This window comes from Oncorhynchus nerka, linkage group LG11 (genome assembly GCF_034236695.1).
Source record: "Oncorhynchus nerka isolate Pitt River linkage group LG11, Oner_Uvic_2.0, whole genome shotgun sequence".
NCBI classification, from domain to species: domain Eukaryota; kingdom Metazoa; phylum Chordata; class Actinopteri; order Salmoniformes; family Salmonidae; genus Oncorhynchus; species Oncorhynchus nerka.
In genome coordinates, this window is record NC_088406.1 from 56,707,073 (window position 1) to 56,728,523 (window position 21,451).

The 21,451-nt window shown below is 42.0% G+C and overlaps 1 protein-coding gene across 1 annotated transcript; it reads left to right on the plus strand.

The window, feature by feature from the left end:
* Positions 1-341: 341 nt before the first annotated feature.
* Positions 342-11,282, plus strand: rnf169 (ring finger protein 169). The gene is made up of 6 exons (XM_029673341.2): positions 342-762; positions 1,496-1,563; positions 1,883-1,969; positions 2,107-2,201; positions 2,419-2,521; positions 7,949-11,282. Exons 1-6 carry the CDS (start codon positions 375-377, stop codon positions 9,182-9,184), a joined length of 1,977 nt encoding a protein of 658 aa, XP_029529201.1. The 5' UTR covers positions 342-374; the 3' UTR covers positions 9,185-11,282.
* Positions 11,283-21,451: the final 10,169 nt, after the last annotated feature.

The window sequence follows — 21,451 nt, forward strand, 5'->3', positions numbered from 1 at the left end:
ATTTCTTACACGCTTATATTTTGACTGTAATTGTGTTGATCATTGTTAATAAGTGCAGCATTTATTACAGTTCAACATAGTTTTGCTAAATACTTTACTCATCATTTTGTGCTGCTTTCTCTTGTAATAATTTCTCAACAAGTCCGTGATCGCGGGTAGGGCGAATTTGGGTGCCCTTTTTATAGATCGAGCACATTCTCCCCAAAAGGTCTGTGCATGGCTCAATGAACTAATTAGATCAGAACCATCTGCTATCGCACTGTTGTCTATGGAACCACCCCCTTAAGCAGACCAGAACTGTTCATTGTTTTCAATGGTAAACGGCCTGAGTAACCTCTCTTAATTTATCCACCATCTTTGGTAGGGAGAGACCAATGAAAATGGCGGCGACAGAGTCTGTCAGATCCACCAGTAGATTGGGGCACAAATGCAAAGCCAGGCCCGCCGATATGCTGAAAACTCGGACACATTCACAGCTGCTAACCTTGGAGGAGGCAATGTGTCCGGTTTGTTCGGAAATTTTATTAGAGCCCGTAACTATGCCATGTAGCCACTCGGTGTGTCTGCACTGTTTCAAGCGGACAGTTGAATTCACCAGTTTGTGCTGTCCCCTCTGCCGGCTGCGAGTATCCAGCTGGGCCCGTAAACAGTCCCGGGAGAAAAGCCTAGTTAACATCGAACTCTGGGAAATGGTTCGACAGAGTTACCCACAACGATGCAAGATGAGAATGGAGCAGAGAGACTGTGAGACGGGTGGAGAAGGTATGCTTTTTTGATAACAACAGTTATTACAATTCAGTTTTAGGCTGTTTGGGGTTGTATTGGGTTAGGGTACATACATTTGTGTATGTCGTAAGGTTTTTGTTCAGTCCTCTTAATTTGTTTCCAAGTATAGGTTATGACCACGAACACAAAGTAGGAAAACATAGGCTTATTGTTTTTATTCGCGGCAAACATTGTAACTGACAGTGGTGCGGTCATTCCATGTTGGCAACACCACTGCAGTGCATACAGTTTCATGTTGTTTTTTTCTTCACATTTACAATAGTGTGTTACTTTGTTGTTACAACGATATTATTTGGAATTAGAACGGTTCTGTTACATTGTAACAAATGCTATTCGACTCGGCGCGGTGCGGTCTCTCATTATATGGAATGATGGCCATTCTATATAACCAATAGGCTCTTGTACAAGACTGAATAACCAGACCAGTCAGTTTTGATATACCCGACTTGTCTAGGCATAGAAAGTTTCACTGTGACTTGCCCAGACTTGTGGCGCTTTTTGTGGGAGGTACTACTCTATTGACACCATCTGTACTGTCTGGGGTGTTTTTAACTGTAATATATATTATATATATATATATATATATATATATATATATAGTGTGTGTGTGTATATATGTTCCATACAGTGGTTCCCAAACTTTTTTGACCCAGCTCTTGTTTTCAGAATCTTTTTGAGTGATTTTGATAATTTTCATTTTTTTCCTCAGACATTTTCCGCTCGCCTGCTCAGGTATCCAAATCTGGAGAGATCCGACTGGAGTATGGAAAGCAAAAAGTAATGGCAACCTTGTAATATTGGTTATTACAACAATTGTTGATTATTTAAATACAATTAGTAGAGGTTTTGTGTCCCGTAGTGCTTTTAAAATTATTTTTTTTACATTGTACAATACCCATAAACCCCTCAAAAGGAAAGACCTATGTGTTTGAGACTTGGATTAGAGAAAAAATATACTGATATCATCATCTTATTCCTATCAGAAATTCCACTGTTGTAGATGGGCACACAACACATTGATTTTAAACAACCACGGGTTATGTGAATGATCCCTTGGGTTCAGTTACTATCAGTAAGAAGTGATTTTCTTTTTCAGGTCCCAATCAATGAAGAGAAAGAAGAGGGGAGGAGGAAAGTCCACCACAGAGAGGGATGTGGAACTCTCAAGCACTTTCAAGATCCTGTAAGTTTTATCTTGTAACTCTCTTATGACTAGATTGTTGAATAGATTGTGAATGGATTGTTGCTCAGAATGCTATGCCAACACATTGATGAATAAGTGTAAATATGATGCTGAGATATTACAACCCTCTCTTCCAGTTCTATGGGTTGCTGTCAGACTCGGAGAATGAAGAACCCATTGGGAAGAGAACCAGAAATGTGTCTGCATTTGTTAGAAGAACAAAGATCTCAGCGTTTGTGTTATATTTGACATTTTGGGCTGCTTGTAACTGTGATAATGTCCTCATATAATAGTAATGAATAATAATGTTGCAATTTTTTAAAACTTAATGCTGCCGTATATAGATTTTTTGCACACATACATTTTCAAAGCCATTGAACAATTGATGTTACCTTGAATGTTTTTTGTGCTTTTAATTCAGTTATTTACTCAGTCCCCTTTTCCCTCAGTGGTCTACATACCAATGTGGTGCAGAGAAGCCAGAGCTGTACTGATCCAGAAGAGGGAAGGCGAAAAATGAGGGTATCTACTCATCTTCCTGGACTGGACAAGGTATGATGCTGTGCTTTTAATTATGATTCCCATGTAAAGTAGCCTTTTGAGTGAATAAGATACTGTAGACCCCTTAATATATTTTGGGGATAGAAATGCTCAAAATTGTAGAGTTATTTTTCTCTCATGGCTAACAACCAGGAAGTTTGAAAAGAGGCTGAGTGGGCGGGGAGCTTATATTCACAAGCTCCCCTTGACTGATAGCTCTTTGAAACACAGAGGTCAAGAAACTTGGATGCAGTAAAATCTTCTCAAACAAATTTGGTGTTACACAAAGGAACTCAAACATCATTCGAATTGGCATGTCGCTCTTGAATCGGTTCGCAGCCTCACTAACGGATGTGTTTACATGACAACGGCATCATAGTTTTGAACGACCCCCTCCCCGTTCTGTTTCATGCTTGCTAAAGACCTAGCTAGCCAGTAACTAGCTAACACCAGACACAGATGAAAGGGGAGACATAGAGTGCATTTTGTTACATTACAGCCTTATTCTATCTACACACTACACCCCATAATGACAAAACAAAAGCAAGTTTTTAGATTGTTTTTGCACATTTATTAAAAATACAAAAACAGAAATACCTTATTTACATAAGTATTCAGACCCTTTGCTATGAGCCTCGACATTGAGCTCAGGTGCCTCCTGTTTCCATTGATCATCCTTCAGATGTTTCTACAACTTGATTGGAGTCCACCTGTGGAAAATGCAATTGATTGGACATGATTTGGAAAGGCACATACGTCTATTATAAGGTCCCACAGTTGACAGTGCATGTCAGAGCAAAAACCAAGCCATGAGGCCAAAGGAATTGTCCGTAGAGCTCCGAGACAGAATTGTGTCGAGGCACAGATCTGGAGAAGGGTACCAAAACATTTCTGCAGCATTGAAGGTCCCCAAGAACACAGTGGCCTCCATCATTCTTAAATGGAAGAAATTTGGGACCACCAAGACCCTTCCTAGAGCTGGCCGTCCGGCCAAACTTAGCAATCGGGGGAGAAGGGCCTTGGTCAGTGAGGTGACCAAGAACCCGATGGTCACTCTGACCGAGCGCCAGAGTTGCTCTGTGGAGATGGTTGTCCTTCTGGATGGTTCTCCAATCTCTTTCCTTTAAAATGAGTCAATAAGTATTTGTTATGGCAAGCCTAAATAAGTTCAGGAGTAAACATTTGCTTAACAAGTTACATAAGTTGCAATGGACTCTGTCCAGTTTTGAATGGCTACCTCTTCTCTGTACCCCCACAGTCGAGCAGTGACTGGTCCCTTAGTCGAGCAGTGAATTTCAAACACATATTCAATCACAAAGACAAGGGAGGTTTTCCAATGCCTTGCAACGAAGGGCTCCTATTGGTAGATGGGTATAAAAAATAAAAGCAGACATTGAATATCCCTTTGAGCATGGTGACGTTATTATTTACAATTTGGATGGTGTATTTATACACTCAGTCACTACAAAGATACAGGCGTCCTTCCTAATTCAGTTGCCGGAGAGGAAGGAAACCTCTCAGGGATTTCACCATGAGGCCAATGGTGACTTTAAAACAATGAGAGTTTAATGGCTGTGATAGGAGAAAACTGAGGATGGATGACAGAGTGTAAAGAAGGAAGCCTGTGCAGAATAAAAATATTCCAAAACATACCTCCTGTTTGCAATAAGGCACTAAAGTTTTTAAAAAATGTGACAAAGAAATTAACTTTTTGTCCTGAATACAAAGTGTTATGTTTGGGGCAAATCCAAAACAACACATCACTTAGTGCCACTCTTCATATTTTTAAACATGGTGGTAGCTGCATCATGTTATCAGTATGCTTGTCATCGGCAAAGAATAGGTAGTTTTTTTTAGGATAAAGGGAAACGGAATAGAGCTAAGCACAGACAAAATCCTAGAGGAAAACCTTGTTCAGTCTGCTTTCCAACAGACACTGGGAGACAAATTCACCTTTCATCAGGACAATAACCTAAAATACAAGGCCAAATATACACTGGAATTGCTTAACAAGATGACATTGAATGTTCCTGATGAGATTAGTTACATTTTTTGACTTAAATCAGCTTGAAAATCTGTGGCAAGACTTGAAAATGGCTGTCTAGCAATGATCAACAACCAACTTGACAGATTTTGAAGAATTGAAAAATAATAATGTGCAAATATTGTACAATCCAGGTGTTGCAAAGCTCTTAGAGACTTACCTAGAAAGACTCACAACTATAATAGCTGCTGACGGTGATTCTAACATGCATTGACTCAGGGGTATGAATACTTAATACTGTAAATTAGATACTTTTGTATATACAGTTGAAGTCGGAAGTTTGCATACACTTAGGTTCGAGTCATTAAAACTTGTTTTTCAACCACTCCACAAATGTCTTGTTAACAAAATATAGTTTTTGCAAGTCGGATAGGGCATCTATGAAGCACGGGGGTGGCAGCATCGTGTTGTGGAGGTCCTTTGCTGCAGGAGGGACTGCACTTCACAAAATAGATGGCATCATGAGCCAGGAAAATTATGTGGATATATTGAAGCAACATCTCAAGACATCAGTCAGGAAGTTAAAGCTAGTCGCAAATGGGTCTTCCAAATGAACAATGACCCCAAGCATACTTCCAAAGTTGTGGCAAAATGGCTTAAGGACAACAAAGTCAACGTACTGGAGTGTCCATCACAAAACCCTGACCTCGATCCTATAGAAAATGTGTGGGCAGAACTGAAAAGGTGTGTGCGAGCAAGGAGGCCTACAAACCTGACCCAGTTACACCAGCTCTGTCAGGAGGAATGAGCCAAAATTCACCCATCTTATTGTATTGTAGGAAGCTTATTGTGGAAGACTATCTGAAACATTTGACCCAAGTTAAACAATTTAAAGGCAATGCTACCAAATACTAATTGAGTGTATGTAAACTTCTGACCCACTGGGAATGTGATGAAAGAAATACAAGCTGAAATAAATCAATTTCTCAACTATTATTCTGACATTTCACATTCTTAAAATAAAGTGGGGATCCTAACTGACCTAGGATTAAATGTGAGGAATTGTGAAAAACTAAGTTTAAATGTATTTGGCTAAGGTGTATGTAAACTTCCGACTTCTGGTATGTGGACACCCCTTCAAATGAGTGTATTCAGCTATTTCAGCCACACCCATTGCTGACAGGTGTTTCAAATCAAGCACACAGCCATGCAATCTCCATAGACAAACATTGGCAGCAGAATGGCCTTACTGAAGAGCTCAGTGACTTTCAACATGGCATAGGATGCCATCTTTCCAACAAGTCAATTTGTCAAATTTCTGCCCTGCTAGTGCTGCCCCAGTCAACCGTTAGTGTGGTTATTTTGAAGTGTAAATGTCTAGGAGCAACAACAGTGAAGTGGTAGGCCACACAAGCTGACTGAACGGGACCGCTGAGTACTGAAGCTCATAGTGGGTAGAAATCGTCTTTCCTCGGTTGCAACACTCACTACTGAGTTCCAAACTGCCTCTGGACGCAACGTCAGCACAAGAACTGTTCATTGGGAGCTTCATGAAACAGGTTTCCATGGCCTAGCAGCCGCACACAAACCTAAGATAACCATGTGGTGTAAAACTTGCCGCCATTGAACTCTGGATCAGTGGAAACGCATTCTCTGGCGTGATGAATCACCCTTCACCCTCTGGCAGTCCGACTGACGAATCTGGGTTTGGCGGATGCCAGGAGAACGCTACCTGCCCCAGTGCATAGTGCCTACTGTAAAGTTTGGTGGGGGAGGAATAATGGTATGGGGCTGTTTTTCATGGTTCGGGTTAGGCCCCTTAGTTCCAGTGAAGGGAAATCTTAACATTACAGCATACAATGACATTCTAGATGATTCTGTGCTTCCAACTTTGTGGGAACAGTTTGGGGAAGGCCATTTCCTGTTTCAGCATGACAATTTCCCATTGCACAAAGCGAGGTCCATACAGAAATGGTTTGTCGAGATCTGTGTGGAAGATCTTGACTGGCTTGCGAAGAAATGCCAGGCCGCGCAGAGGCACAAGAGATTGAATTTAACTGAGTTCACCCCATTAGTTTGCACAATATAAATTAATGTTTTTTCTGGGATCGAATCAACATTATATCAGTTCCTTTTCAATGCAACAAACCAAAACAAATCTAACTTTGCAAGATTGAGTCTGTGATTTTGTTGTAGTGATAGCCAGAGCGCAAAGGAGTAGAATTCAGGCGGGTAGCCCATGAGGGGTCTTTAAATCACCTGCAAATGAATTAAATGGAGCGAAGGCAGGCTATGGAACAGAGAGCTTTCAGGAAAACAACACTTCCCGGGTTGGATTTTCCTCAGGTTTTCGCCTGCAATATCAGTTCTGTTATACTCACAGACAATATTTTGACAGTTTTTGGAAACTTTAAAGTGTTTTCTATCATAATCTGACAATTATATGCATATTCTAAATTCTGGCCCTGAGAAATAGGCGGTTTCATTTGGGTATGTTTTTCATCCAAACATCAAAATACTGCCCCCTACAATCAAGAGGGTAATGGGCTTTTCAGATCAAAGTTATGCATGTAAACATGTGTTGATATTCTATGCCAGTTAGCGAGTTATTAGCCCAGTTATAGATAAGGATAGGTCAGCAATGGGGAGTTACTGCTTCCTACAAGAGCATAAAACCTGTTGGCTACATTTCAAGCTGTCTTTGAAAAGCGAGTCAGGTAAATAGCTTATGTCTTAATTAAATGGGCAGTGTTGTATTTTGAGACCGGCTTGAATATGCAAATCAGCCAACAGGCAGTGGCGTAGTCTACATTGTCTAATTTTCTGTGGTTTCTTGCATCATACAATGCAATTTACAGTCACCTATTTGGCCCATGGTGTTACAGACTAAGTAAAAAGTAATTAATGTCAAGACTTTCATAATGTAAAAACGTTTTTTAAAGTCTCATGCAATGTAGGCCTGCATTGAACACCACATACTGTGTAGGCTATATCATAGAAATAAAAGCTATTTCCATGTGAAAATGTTATGGAATTTGCTCCATTGATTTTGTTGGTAGGTCTACATTATGCTCAAATAGCCTTTTGGCTACTGTCTAAAACTGTAAGGTTGTACAGCCTTAGTGTTCACTGTAAACGCAAGCTGGAAGATGCACAAAATTCTCACAACGTTCAAGTTTACGCTCACAAGACCTAGAATTTAAGGGAACATTAGTGATGTCACCATATCCCTTTAATAATCCCCCCTCTTGAATCTAAGTGTTTGAGATGGGGGAGGGGACAAGTAACTTTAAGATCAAACTTGATCAATGTAGAAGCAACAGTAATTTTTCATGCTTTGGTCGTAATACTTTCATCTGGTTTCATTCAAATTTCAAGAAAAATATGATTCTGACTGTTCATGACCTTTAAAACATTGATCTTCCTTTTTTTGTTGATCTGTTGTCTCTGTACAGGCAAGTATTGCTCACAGCTACAATGCAGGAATCCTTCTGTCCTCTGAGAACAGCCGATCTCTTTCGGCACCCATCATTGTCCAAGACAAGAGGCATAGCTGGCGAGGCGTCATCATGGCATCATCAACACCTTTTATGGTCCCCCAGTCGAAACAAGAGAGGTCCATTAGCCCTGAGAGCAATGACAGTATTTCTGAGGAGCTGAATCACTTCAAGCCAATAGTGTGTTCGCCGTGCACCCCACCAAAGCGACTACCTGACGGGCGAGTGATGGAACCCACAATTGTGAAGTCCACCCCCCGGAACTTATTCCGCAGCCTGGAAAGGCCCACCAGCTATGAAGCGAGCCCTACTATCCTCCAGAAATGGAAGCAGATAGAGGTGGACCGTCAGTCTGTCAAAGTGACCTCGAAGGGTACCTTGACCAACCCCATGAACGAGGACCTTGTCTTCAAACCAAGCCCCATAGAGGAGAAGGACGGCAAGCCCTGTAGCTGCGCTCCAGCAGCAAATAAGGGAAAAGAACACTTGGTTATGTGTGCCAAGACTGATTTCTCTGGGCAAGAGAATGAAAGAACTTGTATACATAATAAACGAAGACTGATATTTGATCAGGCCATTGGAGAGACAGGCTTCCATCAAAAACAATTCACAACGTTTCAAACTCCATTTGTAGCCTTAACCAGTGAGGAGACTGTAAAAGAATGTGGGGTTTCTTTTAAGTCTGTGGTGGTACCTGAATTACATTGTGGACCAACTTCAATTCATCAAAATCCAACCGTAGTACCACATGATATAAATGCCAGTGTTAGGAGTTGCAAACTTAAATCAAAAGACTCACAGGATCAGAGAAAAGAGTTTGACAATAGAAACTGTGCCCAGAACCAACCTACCTCAAGGAGGGGCAAGAAGAGGAGCCAGAAGACCAAACACCTGGAAGAGACAGAGTCTGGACTCAAGAGGCCAAGATCCCAGAGCCAAGATGGTTGCAATATAGAGTGTGCGCAGGCTGAACTGTACATTCAACAGGTTCAGCAAGAGAGAGAGGACAGAGAGCTAGCGTTTAATCTTCAAAGACAGTTTGACAGGGAACAGCAACAAGAAGACAAGCAAAAGACCAGTCCTGACAAGTACTTTCTCCGGTCCTGCATGTCCAGTGAAAACAGAATCAAATGCAATCCACGCAGATCAGGAAGAATTTCCAAAAAGAATGAGCACTTTAATTGCTATTATTAAATGGTTATTCTTGTTTTTTAAATTTATATTTCAATCAGACAACTTCTTGCATACAAGAACTATACTGCTTTTGTTGCCCAGGTTCCAAATCCATTGCTTTTAAACAGAAACTAAACCCAAGCTAGCCTATGTCATAAATTGTTCATCTTCATTTTGCTGAAACGTTAGGTACTATCGTTATTTATTTTCTTCTCGTTTGTAGTTACTCATAGAATTGTAAAATAGACACTAAATCATCGTGCAGTTAATGCACTGTGAGAAAAAGCAAAAATGATTCACAGTATGAGGTGTTGAGATTCTGTGCAGACACTTCAAAATCCGTGTTCAGGCTCCTGTATGATTCTGATTCTAGCTCAGCCAAGGATCTGGACACAAGATATAGCACTATTACTTTGTCAGACCCTCTATTCAGATTCCCATTAACCCGGTGGAGTAACACCTGGGTCGTATTCTGTTTCCCATGGGGCAAATCACCATTAATTCCTATCATCAAATTGAACTCAGACCTCAGAAGCTGATCCAGTGTTAGTGTTGTGAACATTTGAATAGTTAAAGGTGATCCCAGAGCTGCACTGCCATCCTATTGATTATTTCATGATCCACAAGTCATATTGATTGGGTTCTGTCAATGTTAGACAGGTTTTGCCAGAGTAAATGGTTATAATTAAACCCCATCAATAAGATTTAACGATCTGAAAATCTGCACAGAACACCTACAATGCAGGCAGCCTGAAACGTGTGGGTGTTGAGGTCTTTAGCCACTCACACTAAAATCTTCAGTTACAACGCAGCTTCTGGTCACGTCATATTGTTGAGTTAAAGGATCAGTGTTGCCAGGTTAAATATATGCAATATGTGTAAACTCTTTGCTGTAAACTATTACAGTAATATTGGAAAGGGGCACAATATTACCATGCTTTTTGGATGGTGATTTTCTGATCAAATTCAATTCCAGTATGTATTTTCTGTCAATCTTATGCCCACACTTCTACCTCTACACTCACTGTTGCATTGTTGCTTTTTTCAATGATTTATGCCCTCTTTTTCACAACCACAAACCAAAATGCCTCTATGCATGTGTATGGCACTGCTTTATAAAGTTTTAGCACTGCCTAAGCGTTATAGTTTTGATGTATATTAATCATGGGTTGACTGCTATAGTATGGTATTAATTAGAATAATTGTTTAATGCAATATGTCTATTGGAGATTCCACATTAATATATTTAATCAGCATTGTTATTTTTCTCATCTTTGAGTTGTAGTTACTATATTGTTTGAGACGCTTATTCAAAGGGCTATTATATTTTATTTGATAAATGTCTTTCATATTCTATTTGATTTCTTGTTTTCCTAAAAATGTATATTTTTCCAATGGCATATGCCAGAAATATGAGCTTTAATGTCCATTACTACTTAACATTTTTAAAGAATAAGATATTTCAATTTTATTTTGCACATAATTATGTACACAAATACTTGTATACTTACCTTTGTACATACAGTATAAATACTCAGATGCATATTTTAGTATTGGAGGGGAGAAATGGGTTAGTGCCAAATGGCAGATTTCTGTCGACTGTTCATACATCTGAAGTTTTTTGTTTACTTTCCTGATTTTAAAGATTAGGTTATTGATTCTTTATAGTAATCAGAATGTACCACTTGTATAGCCTACATGATTCATTGACAGAACTGTACTTTGAAGGAAACAACTTGTTCTGATCATATACATCCAAATTCTGAAGGAACTGTGAAACACAATAACACATTCAAATGCAAATTAGAGGTGAATTACTTTTTATTTTTCATTCAAGTGCTTGTCTTGTTTTATCTTTCACTTTAAGTATGTAAAGAAGTTGGCATTTATGTTATTCTGTATCTGTTTTTTTCCGGTATCTGGTATTGAAACGTTTGAATGCTGAATGGCTTTCCAAGACATTGATTTGACCACTCAACACAATGACAGCAAAGACTTGTAATCTCCCTCACATAATATTAAAATCATTGGTTTGCAGTTATATTTCAACTCATTGGAGGTCATACATGAAACAAAACAAATGCTTTAAATAAACATCAGTTACTATCGCTTCAAATAATTCATTTGAACTTGAGTTTTTAGCAAAATTCCACAAATCTTACAGTCTTTAAGCTTCAATTTTTCTTCCTCAAGCTAATTTCCTTGTGTAGCTACAGTTGAAGTTGGGAAGTAGTACATCACTGGGGCCAAGCTTCCTGACATCCAGGACCTATATACTAGGTGGTGTCAGAGGAAGGCGCAAAAAATTGTCAGACTCCAGTCACCCACGTCATAGACTGTTCTCTCTGCTACCGCACGGCAAGAGGTACTGGAGCGCCAAGTCTAGGACCAAAAGTCTCCTTAACAGCTTCTACCCCAAAACCATAAGACTGCTCTACAACTAAACTATTCAAATGGCCACCCAGATACCCCCCCACTGTTTATTATATATGCATAGTCACTTTACAAATTACCTTGACTAACCTGTACCCCTGCACATTGCCTCGGTACCGTTGATTGATTTTATTAATTTTTTACTATGTTTATTTAGTAAATATTTTATTAACTCTGTTTCTTGAACTGCATTGTTGGTTAAGGGCTTGTAAGTAAGCATTTCACAGTAAGGTCTACCTGTTGTATTCGGCGAATGTAACCAATAACATTTCATTTTAATGGAATCAGGTGCGCTAGATTAGGGTTGGAGTGAAAAACTACAGGACGGTAGTTCTCCAGGAACAGGGTTGGAAAGCCCTGCGCTAAGCAAACCTTGTATTCCTACAACTAAAATGTTCAGGAAGTGGTGTGTTGACCATGCAGATTCGTCATTTTCCTGCCCAATTTCTGACATTTTGACATTCCTCCAGAAATGTATGGCTGCAGGGAAGTCCGCATCTACAGTACATTGAAAATGTATATGGAAGACATCTCTATGGGTCATGACCAGTTGGGCATCTCCGGCGCGGCCCACGCTTGGATTGCGTCCTACCTGACAGGTCGCTCCTACCAGGTGGCGTGGCGAGAATCTGTCTCCTCACCACGCGCTCTCACCACTGGCGTCCCCCAGGGCTCTGTTCTAGGCCCTCTCCTATTCTCGCTATACACCAAGTCACTTGGCTCTGTCATAACCTCACATGGTCTCTCCTATCATTGCTATGCAGACGAAACACAATTAATCTTCTCCTTTCCCCCTTCTGATGACCAGGTGGCGAATCGCATCTCTGCATGTCTGGCAGACATATCAGTGTGGATGACGGATCACCACCTCAAGCTGAACCTCGGCAAGACGGAGCTGCTCTTCCTCCCGGGAAGGACTGCCCGTTCCATGATCTCGCCATCACGGTTGACAACTCCATTGTGTCCTCCTCCCAGAGCGCTAAGAACCTTGGCGTGATCCTGGACAACACCCTGTCGTTCTCAACTAACATCAAGGCGGTGGCCCGTTCTTGTAGGTTCATGCTCTACAACATCCGCAGAGTACGACCCTGCCTCACACAGGAAGCAGCGCAGGTCCTAATCCAGGCACTTGTCATCTCCCGTCTGGATTACTGCAACTCGCTGTTGGCTGGGCTCCCTGCCTGTGCCATTAAACCCCTACAACTCATCCAGAACGCCGCAGCCCGTCTGGTGTTCAACCTTCCCAAGTTCTCTCACGTCACCCCGCTCCTCCGCTCTCTCCACTGGCTTCCAGTTGAAGCTCGCATCCGCTACAAGACCATGGTGCTTGCCTACGGAGCTGTGAGGGGAACGACACCTCAGTACCTCCAGGCTCTGATCAGGCCCTACACCCAAACAAGGGCACTGCGTTCATCCACCTCTGGCCTGCTCGCCTCCCTACCACTGAGGAAGTACAGTTCCCGCGCAGCCCAGTCAAAACTGTTCGCTGCTCTGGCCCCCCAATGGTGAAACAAACTCCCTCACGACGCCAGGACAGCGGAGTCAATCACCACCTTCCGGAGACACCTGAAACCCCACCTCTTTCAGGAATACCTAGGATAGGATAAAGTAATCCTTCTCACCCCCTTAAAAGATTTAGATGCACTATTGTAAAGTGGCTGTTCCACTGGATGTCTTAAGGTGAACGCACCAATTTGTAAGTCGCTCTGGATAAGAGCGTCTGCTAAATGACTTAAATGTAAAAATGTAAATGACCAGATTGCAGGTGCATCACCAGGGGCAGACCCTCTTGTCTAGTAATTAATGAAAGGTGCCTGTAGGCTATGGTCCCCCAAGGCTCCTTCAATACCCTCATGGGAGTTAAGATGTTTTCTTACGATCAACTATGAGTTCACCATTTGAGACAATTTTTACTTGAGCTATGTGAGCTCTCAGTAAAGACTGCCTTTCTATTGGCTATTGTTTCAGCCAAGCGTGTTGGAGAATTACATGTGCTTTCTAACCATCCTTCACGTCTCACTTTAGCAGAAGATGGATCTAAGGCAGTGCTTTGGCTAAATCCTGCATTCTTACCTAAATTGCTTTCATCATCACATGCTAACCAGCCCTTAATCATAACTAGCATAACTAGAGACTATCACATTGGATTACCAATGCGGTATCAAAATCATACGCTGCAGCATGAAGACCTTCTCCAGACGGTGTGGTAGCACACTCCACCAGGGGTATGGCCACTTCATGGGCCCTGTTCAGAGGGACCTTCCTGGACTCTCTCTGTGCTGCTGCAAGTTGGGTAGCCCCCATGATTTTCATGAGGTAGTACAGACTCAATATTATGCCCACATCATCAGTGGGGCCTGTGGTTCTGGACACGGCACGCTCTCTAAACCCAGATAAGTGAACATACTGTGAACCTTGTACATACTTATCAATCATCAGTGAGATGGATGTTCTATACAGAGGCCTTTTACTCTTGGTGCTGTTGCCCCCAATTAAAACCTCATGTTAAATTTCTAGTTTTCAGCTTGTTGAATTCTGTGTTACCATTTGGGTATTTATATTCTGTTGCATCCTTTGGTGGATAGAAAGACGTCCCAGGGACTCATCTGGACTAAGTTAAATGGTGAGTTATCCCACTCTGTTGTCCGAACAACCTCTTTGGTACAGCCTCTCCCATACGTCATTTGTCGACGAATTGCGAAAACTAAAGGGAACGTTGGGTTATGGATGCAGTGGTGTAAAGTACTGAGATAAAAATACTTTAAAGTACTACTTAAATTGTTTTTGGGGATATCTGTACTTTACAATTTATATTTTGGACTACTTTTACTTCACTATATTCCAGAAGAAAACAATGTACTTTTTACTCCATACATTCTCCCTAAGACCCAAAAGTACTTGTTGCATTTTTTATGCTTAGCAGGACAGGAAAATGGTCAAATTCACGCACTTATCAAGATAATATCCCTGGTCATCCGTGCTGCCCCTGATCTGGCGGATTCACGAAACACAAATGCTTCATTTGTAAATTATGTAATATAAGGAATTTTTTATAATTTTTACTTTTAATAGTTAAGTATATTTTAGCAATTACATTTACCTTTGATACTTAAGTACAGTTGCAGTCGGAAGTTTACATACACTTAGGTTGGAGTCATTAAAACTCATTTTTCAACCACTCCACAAATTTCTTGTTAACAAACTATAGTTTTGCGAAGTCGGTTAGGACATCTACTTTGTGCATGACACAAGTAATTTTTCCAACAATTGTTTACAGACAGATTATTTCACTGTATCACAATTCCAGTGGGACAGAAGTTTATATACACTAAGTTGACTGTGCCTTTAAACAGCTTGGAAAATTCCAGAAAATGATGTCATGGCTTTAGAAGCTTCTGGTAGGCTAATTGACATCATTTGAGTCAATTGAAGGTGTCCCTGTGGATGTATTTCAAGGCCTACCTTCAAACTCAATGCCTCTTTGCTTGACATGGTAAAATCAAAAGAAATCAGCCAAGACCCCAGAAAAATAATTGTAGACCTCCACAAGTCAGGTTCATCCTTGGGAGCAATTTCCAAAAGCCTGAAGGTACCACGTTCATCTGTACAAACAATAGTACACAAGTATAAACACCATCGGACCACGCAGCCGCCATACTGCTCTGGAAGGAGACACATTCTGTCTCCTAGAGATAAATGTACTTTGGTGCGAAAAGTGCAAATCAATCCAAGAACAACAGCAAAGGACCTTGTGAAGATGCTGGAGGAAACAGGTACGAAAGTATCTATATCCACAGTAAAAATGAGTCCTATATCGTCATAACCTGAAAGGGCGCTCTGCACGGAAGAAGCCACTGCTCCAAAACCGCCATAAAAACAACAGACTACGGTTTGCAACTGCACATGGGGACAAAGATTGTACTTTTAGAAGAAATGTCATCTGGTCTGATGAAACAAAAATAGAACTGTTTGGCCATAATGACCATTGTTATGTTCAGAGGAAAAAAGGGGAGGCTTGCAAGCTGAAGAACACCATCTCAACCGTGAAGCATGGCGGTGGCAGCATCATGTTGTGGGGGTGCTTTGCTGCAGGAGGGACTGGTGCACGTCACAAAATAGATGGCATTATGAGACAGGAAAATTATGTGGATATATTGAAGCAACATCTCAAGACATCAGTCAGGAAGTTAAAGCTTGGTCGCAAATGGGTCTTCCAAATGGACAATGACCCTAAGCATACTTCCAAAGTTGTGGCAAAATGGCTTAAGGACAACAAAGTCAAGGTACTGGAGTGTCCCGACTAAAACCTAAATTCTATAGAAAATTTGTGGGCAGAACTGAAAAAGCGTGTGCGAGCAAGGAGGCCTACAAACCTGACCCAGTTACACCAGCTCTGTCAGGAGAAATGGGTCAAAATTCAACCAACTTATTGTGGGAAGATTGTGGAAGGCTACCCGACACGTTTGACCCAAGTTAAACAATTTAAAGGCAATGCTACCAAATACTAAATGTGTGTACTGTATGTAAACTTATGACCCACTGGGAATGTGATGAAAGAAATAAAAGCTGAAATATATCATTCTACTTTTATTCTGACATTTCACATTCTTAAAATAAAGTGGCAATCCTAATTGACCTAAAACAGGGAATTTTTACTAGGATTAAATGTTTTCCCCACCAATGCCCATCTGGCAACACTGCGCCCACCCAGGCAAAAGTTGTGCGGTCGCAGGTTTCAAAATGCATGTACAATTAGAATGAACTTGGGTGCACAGGGTTTGAGAACAAAGATGGTGCCGACAGAGATGGTCGCCTCGCTTCGAGTCCTTAGGAAACTATGCAGTATTTAGTTTTTTTTAAATGTATGATTTCTTACATTGTTATCGCAGAAAATCTTAAGTGTTATTACATACAGCTGGGAAGAACTATTGGATATAAAATCGACGTCATCTTACCAACATTACGACCATAAATGCGACTTTCCCAAAGTGGATTCTTTGTTCGGACCACCACCCAGGACATTGAATCTAATCCCAGAGCCCAAAACAACATCGCCGCAGAAGAGTAGACAAGAGTCCTCCTGGTCAGAATTCGAAGACGTGCACACCACCCGCTGCTTCCGAGTATATTGCTCTCCAATGTCCAGTCTCTAGACAACAAGGTGGATGAAATTAGGGCAAGGGTTGCCTTCCAGAGAGACATCAGAGATTGTAACATTCTCTGTTTCACAGAAACATGGCTGTCTCGGGATATGTTGTCGGAGTCGGTACAGCCACCGGGTTTCTTCATGCTTTGCGCCGACAGAAATAAGCATCTCTGTGTGTATGCTTCATGATTAACGACTCATGGTGTAATCCTCTCTCGGTTTCTTCCTAGGTTTTGGCCTTTCTAGGGAGTTGTTCCTAGCCACCGTGCTTCTACACCTGCATTGCTTGCTGTTTGGGGTTTTAGGCTGGGTTTCTGTACAGCACTTTGAGATATCAGCTGATGTAAGAAGGGCTATATAAATACATTTGATTTGATTTGATAACAACATGCAGGAACTCAAATCCTTCTGTTCACCTGACCTAGAATTCCTTGCAACCAAATGCCGATCATGTTATCTCCCAAGAGAATTCAGCTGACTCTGTGAATGAGTTTATAAGGTGCATTGGAGATGTTGTACCCATTGTAACTATTAAAACCTACCCTAACCAGAAACCGTGGATAGATGGTGGCATTCACGCAAAACTGAAAGCGTGAACCACCACATTTAACCATGGAAAGATTACAGGGAATATGGCAGAGTATAAACAGTGTAGTTATTCCTTCAGCAAGGCAATCAAACAAGCGAAATATCGGTATAGGGAGTGGCAATTACGGACTACAAAAAGACAACCAGCCACATCACGGACACCTACATCTTGCTTCCAGACAAACTAAATACCTTCTTTGCCCGCTTTGAGGATAATACAGTGCCACCGATGCGGCCCGTTACCAAGGACTGTGGGCCCCCCTCTCCTTCTCCGTGGCCGACGTGAGTAAGACATTTAAACGTGTTAACCCTTGCAGGGCTGCAGGCCCAGACGGCATCCCTAGCCTCATCCTCAGAACATGCGCAGACCAGCTGGCTGGTGTGTTTACGGACATATTCAACCAATCCCTATCCCAGTCTACTGTCCCCACATGCTTCAAGATGACCACCAATGTATCCAAGAAGGCAAAGATAACTGAACTAAATGACCATCGCCCCATAGCACTCACTTCTGTCATCATGAAGTGCTTTGAGAGACTTGTCAAGGATCATATCACCTCCACCTTACCTGCCACTCTAGACCCACTTCAGTTTGCATACTGCCCCAACAGGTCCACAGACAATGCAATCGCCTGCACACTGCCCTATCCCATCTGGACAGGAGGAATACCTATGTGAGACTGCTGTTCATTGACTACAGCTCAGCATTTAACACCATAGTACCTTCCAAGCTCATCATTACGCTTGAGGCCCTGGGTCTCAACACCGCCTTGTGCAAATGGGTCCTGGACTTTCTGATGGGCTGCCCCCAGGTGGTGAAGGTAGGAAACAACATCTTCACATCGTCAACACTGGGACCCCACAAGGGTGTGTGCTCAGCCCTCTCCTGTACTCCCTGTGGTGAAAAAGGCACAACAGTGCCTCTTCAACCTCAGGAGGCTGAAGAAATGTGGCTTGTCACCTAAAACCCTCACAGATGCACAATTGAGAGCATCCTGACAGACTGTATCACTGCCTGGTACTCCAGAGGGTGGTGCGGTCTGCACAACACATCACCAGGGGCAAACTACATGCCCTCCAGGACACCTACAGCACCCGATGTCACAGGAAGGCCAAAAGATATAATCAAGGACAACAACCACCCGAGCCACTGCCTGTTCACCCCGCTACCATCCAGAAGACGAGGTCAGTACAGGTGCGTCAAGGAATCCACCGGAAAGAGCGGTCACGACAACGCAGACAAAAATTCCAAATTATATCCATAATGTCCACAGAAAAATGTCAAATGTTTTTTATAATCAATCCTCAGGGTGTTTTTCAAATATCTATTCGATAATATATCAACCGGGACAGTTGGCTTTTCACTAGGACCGGGAGTAACAATGGCCGCCTTTCTCTTTTGCGCACAACTCACTCTGAGAGCCAGCCACCTATCCACTTACGCAATATGGTCACTCACGCTCATTCTTCAAAATAAAAGCCTGAAACTATGTCTACAGGCTGTTGACACCTTAGGGAAGCCATAGAAAAAGGAATCTGGTTGATATCCCTTTAAATGGGCAATAGGGATGCATAACAACAAAGAGGTTTCAAAAACAGGGGCACTTCCTGATTGGATTTTCCTCAGGTTTTAGCCTGCAATATCAGTTCTGTTTAACTCACAGACAAAATTTTAGAGTGTTTTCTATCCTAATCTGTCAATTATATGCATATTCTAGCATCTGGTCCTGAGAAATAGGTGGTTTACTTTGGGAACGTTATTTTTCCAAACATAAAAATAGTGCCCCCTAGCTTCAAGAGGTTATATAATTCCACTTTAGTAATGTTTACATATCTTACATTACTCATCTCATATGTATATACTGTATCTTATACCATCTATTGCATCTTGCCTATGCCTCTTAGTCATTGCTCATCCATATATTCATATGTACATATTCTTATTCCATCCCTTTAGATTTATGTGCATTAGGTAGTTGTACTGGAATTGTTAGATTACTTGTTAGATATTACTGCACTGTCAGAACCAGAAGCACAAGCATTTCGCTACACTCGCATTAACATCTGCTAACCATGTGTATGTGACCAATAACATTTTATTTTATTTATGCTATATGGTTCATGGCCGGGAGGCAGCCTGGTTACAAAACAAATGCAATCACTTTTAAACCAGTGCAAACTCAGCCCACCCGGTTCTGGTTCCCATTAGATGGGCAAGCGCCAAAGTTAAAACAAGGCAACAATAAACATGACGTCCCCCACAAATGATGCAGCGAATATTACAATTGTTTTCCCCCTCGCTGTATATAATGGGCCGATCTTATAGGTCCTTATGGGAAACGTGTTGCTCATGAGGAGATGCATATATGTAAAAACATATGACTGTAGCTCAAAAGGTACAGGAGATATGCTTGCTCAAAGTTTAGAATTTCAGTTGATTACTATATCGCCCCCATTTTACATTTACATTTAAGTCATTTAGCAGACGCTCTTATCCAGAGCGACTTACAAATTGGTGCATTCACCTTATGACATCCAGTGGAACAGTAGTGCATCTAAATCTTTTAAGGGGGGTGATTACTTTAACCTATCCTAGGTATTCCTTAAAGAGGTGGGGTTTCAGGTGTCTCCGGAAGGTGGTGATTGACTCCGCTGTCCTGGCGTCGTGAGGGAGTTTGTTCCACCATTGGGGGGCCAGAGCAGCGAACAGTTTTGACTGGGCTGAGCGGGAACTGTACTTCCTCAGTGGTAGGGAGGCGAGCAGGCCAGAGGTGGATGAACGCAGTGCCCTTGTTTGGGTGTAGGGCCTGATCAGAGCCTGGAGGTACTGAGGTGCCGTTCCCCTCACAGCTCCGTAGGCAAGCACCATGGTCTTGTAGCGGATGCGAGCTTCAACTGGAAGCCAGTGGAGAGAGCGGAGGAGCGGGGTGACGTGAGAGAACTTGGGAAGGTTGAACACCAGACGGACTGCGGCGTTCTGGATGAGTTGTAGGGGTTTAATGGCACAGGCAGGGAGCCCAGCCAACAGCGAGTTGCAGTAATCCAGACGGGAGATTACAACCTGTGAGAAGGATTTGACCTTTCACCTGCCAGTAGTAAACCTGAGATCTCTTCAACATCAGCTCTCCATTCTGTATCTTCAGGTAAGGACATCAGCTCTCCATTCTGTATCCTCAGGTAAGGGCATCAGCTCTCCATTCTGTATCTACAGGTAAGGACATCAGCTCTCCATTCTGTATCTTCAGGTAAGGACATCAGCTCTCCATTCTGTATCTTCAGGTAAGGACATCAGCTCTCCATTCTGTATCTTCAGGTAAGGACATCAGCTCTCCATTCTGTATCTTCAGGTAAGGACATCAGCTCTCCATTCTGTATCCTCAGGTAAGGGCATCAGCTCTCCATTCTGTATCTTCAGGTAAGGACATCAGCTCTCCATTCTGTATCTTCAGGTAAGGACATCAGCTCTCCATTCTGTATCTTCAGGTAAGGACATCAGCTCTCCATTCTGTATCCTCAGGTAAGGGCATCAGCTCTCCATTCTGTATCTACAGGTAAGGACATCAGCTCTCCATTCTGTATCTTCAGGTAAGGACATCAGCTCTCCATTCTGTATCTTCAGGTAAGGACATCAGCTCTCCATTCTGTATCTTCAGGTAAGGACATCAGCTCTCCATTCTGTATCTTCAGGTAAGGACATCAGCTCTCCATTCTGTATCCTCAGGTAAGGGCAGTCAACATAACTTGGTACATTTGGGCACTTGATCTCTAAGAGATCTCTAAGAGTCCAAAATGTGATCTCCTAAATATTGATCGACTAGGTGAAACTCTTACAACTAAGAGGCTTCATGCATAGCTTTTATTTTTTACATATGAGAGTATGAGTGAAATGTCTCTACACTCAGCACTTACCAGCAATTTTCTACTGGGAGACTCTTTGTGGATGCAGCCCCTGTATTGCTATCAAATGTGATTTTGTCACAGTCCCTTCTAACGTGTCCTGCGCGGCATGCGAGCGTCATAGAGGGAAAGAGAAGATATGCACGTGTTCCTGAGAGTCGTGACTGTAAGGGAATAGCTGATAGCTCCAATCTTTAAAAAATTAGATGCGAATTTGTTGGAAG